Below are 4,572 nucleotides of genomic sequence, written 5' to 3' on the forward strand. Positions count from 1 at the left end.
ACGAACTGCACTATTTACTTACTTGTCCATTTTTTTTAATCCTATCAGAAAAAAAACATACATTGTCGGTTTACTCAAGACCTAATGTCTTGAATTTTAGCGAAGTATTAATTTGTATGAACCCGGATACCTTTAGGAAAACAGCGATTTTTGTTAAAATCTTAGTTAATCATTTCAAACGAAACTGATAATGTGTTCAATAGTTTTTCATTAGTTATATAATTACTGTATCGATTATATTGTATCTTAATTCAAATAAGTGAATTCGTTTTATAATAAAAATAATACTATTTGGACTAACCGCATTCCCTTTACTAATTTTAATTGTTTTGTATAATGATGAACACTGTATACCTGTGTTAACATATATCTATATGTATTGCGTTTTCATATACTTAAATGTAAACTGTGATATAATAAAATAATATTGAGTTGAGTTGAGTTGAGTACATGCCCTTTGCTTTGCAAGTAATGCACATCATTATGTATTATGTCATATAAATCTTCATTAATCAAATTATAAATAATGGCGAATTTTCAACCCAAATATACACTCCTGCTAAATAAATGTCATTTTCTAGGCCAAAATACTGTCTCTTTAATTTTAACCAAACTGTTGTATCGTGATGGTTTCTGACAACAGTTACCCCTTTATAAATGTTATTTCGAATGTAGACAACAACAACCCCACACACCCACAAAACGTAGCAGAACGACAACCTTTCAACTCTTTAAGCGTTTTGATTGCAATTGGCCTCTTTATTGAAAAATTACCTTTCTCTAACACTAGGTTGTATTTGTAATATTCAGTAACGATTTTAATAACTTTCGTTGATAATTGCATGACGTAAACTTCGTTGGTAATTGTTTGGTGTGTGTGTGTGTGTGTGTGTGTGTGCGTGTGTGCGTGTGTGTGTGTGTGTGTGTGTTTAGGTAATCAAGTATTGTCCATTCAAAAGCGACTGATTTCGTAACTGTTGATTTAATCGGTATTCTCGAATGACGTTGAATCAAATGAGCAACAAGATCTACACTGCCATTTTAAAATAATTAAGCTTTAACTTTTGCGTTAAGGAAGAGTCTTGTTATTGTTACTTTTGTTATTGCTTCAGGTATGAATAATGAAGCGCAGGAAAGTGGTTGAACATGGATTATGACGATTGTGATTACTACACGTACCAGAACTCAAACTGTACTTATCTTGTGCCAATATTTAGTACACCACCAGTGATAACAAAGCCTCAACCGATGGAGAAATTTGGGGAAAATTTCTACGCGTATGTGACGCCCTTTATAATTCTCGTCGGAGTCGTCGGGAACTCTCTCTCCCTCGTAGTTTTTTTGTCGAAGAATTTACGAAGCATGTCTGCCAGTAGATATCTTGCCGCCTTATCTACAGCAGACCTATGTACATTGGTTTTTTATGTGTTTTGTGAATGGTTAAGGCGAGGAGTCTCAGTTATATTTCCGAAATTTGAGATATCCTTCTTCGAAATTCGCGGAGTTTGCCAAACTTGGAATTACATTCATTACACCTTTAGATTAATCTCATCGTGGTTAATTGTAGCTTTTACTTGTGAGAGATTTATTGGAGTTTGCATGCCAATGCGACGAAGAAATCTTGGTTCTTTAAAGGATACTTCGAGAATAATATTTGGAGTTTGTTTCGTTTCGGCATTAGTTGCACTGTACAAGCCAATTATGAGTGAAGTTCAAATTCTTAGTGGAAAACCAATATGCGCAAGAAATCCAGAATTCGCGTTCGAGTCGTTTGTGTTAGATATTGTGTATGCCATACTTATTGCAATAGTACCGTTTCTAATAATTTCCACCCTCAACATTGTAATTATTAAGACACTTATAAAACGACAACGAAACTCCAGATATAATTGTATCACTGCAGAATGCCACATTCGACTTGAATTCACACTCATCCTGTTAGCAATTTCTTTTTTCTTCTTAGCCTTCGCCCTTCCGTACTTTGTGATCTGGATAAAACAATACCTAGAAACTCACATGAATTTAGACGACATTCAATCCTTCCAGTACTGGAGAGGATTGCTTCAAATTACGCGGACCATCTTCTACATGAACTACTGCATCAACTTCTTTCTGTACAGTGTGACTGGTGCCTGTTTCAGACGAGAACTTAAGATGTTGTTCTTTGGCCCACCGGACCGAGCAAGATACGATGGATGTTATAGAACAACAACAGGAACCAATGGAACAAATGGTACCAATTCAACACAGATCAGATATAGGAATTCTTGGGTTTAAAGGTAGATTTTACGGGCTTTAGATATGTTACATTAAGATATTCGATTCACCGTTTTGTAACATTTGGTGTGGTGACCCTATAATTTTGGTATCATTTAAAAGAGTCTTAAGTGCAGAACCTTTTTCTTTTAAATCGATACATTTTTCAGCTTTGATAGATAAGTCTTTTCACTTCCAACTGAAATAAAGAGCACATATACAAACAGTACACACTTCACGTATGATGTGCTTTCGGTCATTACATATGTATGTAATCAGCAATAAATACCCTTTCAAGCGATAGGTTACCGGGCATCAAAATGTATGATTACTATAACTTGTGGGTCGTCTGATAATCACCTTCTGATCAGTTCAATGTAAAGCGTCACCAACATCAAACGAAAATGTAAAAGTCGTTATCATTTTTTTTATAAAATCAAGCATATTTAGTACGGCCTCTTGTAAGGCTTCTGATACCCTACTACTATGATCATAACATTGAAAGCTTTGTTCTAAAGTATTTAAATAAACAACCAAATGTTGAAAACTATCATTTCAATATTAACAAATTCCGCAGCAAGTATAGTTTTTATATTAGATAAAATATCCCAATCTGCTATGTTTTAATAGAGTTTTAGAGTTCACGGATTGGTATCCTTCTGCAGGCGGAATATGCTTTTTTGCATTTGTATTCCATTTTTCAATTTTTATCAATATATTTATAAAATCAAATTCATGTCTTTACTCTTCACCTTTATACGTATGTTTTTTTTTATTTGTACTTTCAAAGCTTTTATATTGGCTTATATCAAAGCGACAGCTATTATGCCTTTCATACTATATGTACACACAATTATATTTTTGTTATGTTTTGCTTTTTTCACTTATAAATGTACGTTTAAATTTCAGGAAAAAAATACAAAAATGTATCAAAAGTCCTCGATTTGAACAATGGAATAAAAGTAAAAAAACTGCTATTTGGAGAAGAAGTAGTCAAGTAAAATTGATAACAAGGAGCAAACTCGACTATATATTTATACAACAACAACAAGGGCAAGCTTGAAGCCTTCTAATAAATATCCTGTTTAAAAGCACAATAATAAAGACCAAGAAACTACAAACAATGTCCCAACACTAGAATTCATCAAGTAGTGTTTAAAGAGTGTGTTACAGTGTATGTTTATGAAACATACCATGCTTAAATGTGTTTGTGTATCGTTGAAATTCGTTGGAAACTTAAACTTGAATGTATTGGTTATTTATTTTGTTCTAGATATTTCGTAATGACTACGCATTTGACGACTGGTGTCGACGAGGATTGTTGTAAAATATTGTAGAAACAACACTGTATAGCACGGCTGTTGTGCCTTATGTTTTGAGCGCTTATATACACTAAGTTGCACTTTATTAATTGTATATATATTTTTAACAGCAATACAATAATGTTTAGCATCAACTTTCACAACAATTTCTGGTCAATTTCATGTGGGAGTTTGATTTGTAAATTGCACCCATTAGAAAGGTGTGTTTTTGCAAACCAAGGCAAAGGGAAATGTTAACAGCTTGAATTACCCAAACATTGCATTTGAAATTATGAATGTTTTATGTTTTGAAGTTTTGAGGGCGATTTGTGTTCAATATCGTGTATGACCGTGCAATGCAAGCTACGATGAGGCCATGCATGGACCGAACGTGACGCTGAAACACATCACCATACATGTTCTTCCATTCCTGGATAAGAGCGTGTTTAAGGTTTTTAATATCACTCTTCGATCTCAACCTTTGACCAAGCTCGTTTTTACGGTACCGTATTATTTACAGGATTTTATTTCGGAAAATGCGGAAAAACAAAACAAATGGATGAATGTTTTCATATATGTTCACATTGTTTTCAACTGTTTCATTACCTAGCATACATAATGTTTTGTAATGTTTGTACATTTCCATATTTTTCTCACGGAAAGGACCATAAAAATGAGCTTTTTGAAATAATTTCACATGACTTATAGCTAAGTAAAGGGCAATTTGGTGACGGAAAATACCTCCAGATTGCACATTTTGATAAAATCAAACTTAATTTATATTTGATATTGTTATATTACATAACATGCATAATTTGTGTACCTTCTGTGTATTTTGAGCTTAATATTTCGGTACGAAATGCAGCTTTTATAATTTTGTTTATTTGACGTTTGTAACTGTATAAAGAAATGTTGTTTGTTTCTTTCAATGTTTAAGGTATTTATGTATTTCACTATTTGAATGTTTAAATGTCTTCACAATAATGTATATTGTTTTAAACGATGCTTTTAGGTC

General features: G+C 33.0%; 1 protein-coding gene across 1 annotated transcript; it reads left to right on the top strand.

The window, feature by feature from the left end:
• Positions 1 to 1,146: 1,146 nt before the first annotated feature.
• On the top strand, positions 1,147 to 2,277 carry LOC128226012 (neuropeptides capa receptor-like). Its single transcript, XM_052935912.1, has one exon. It carries the CDS (start codon positions 1,147 to 1,149, stop codon positions 2,275 to 2,277), a length of 1,131 nt encoding a protein of 376 aa, XP_052791872.1.
• Positions 2,278 to 4,572: the final 2,295 nt, after the last annotated feature.

This window comes from Mya arenaria, chromosome 3 (assembly GCF_026914265.1).
Source record: "Mya arenaria isolate MELC-2E11 chromosome 3, ASM2691426v1".
NCBI classification, from domain to species: Eukaryota; Metazoa; Mollusca; class Bivalvia; order Myida; family Myidae; genus Mya; species Mya arenaria.

Excerpts from the sequence above, each read along its gene's own strand:
- LOC128226012 (XM_052935912.1), top strand. The coding sequence starts at position 1,147 with ATGGATTATGACGATTGTGATTACTACACGTACCAGAACTCAAACTGT.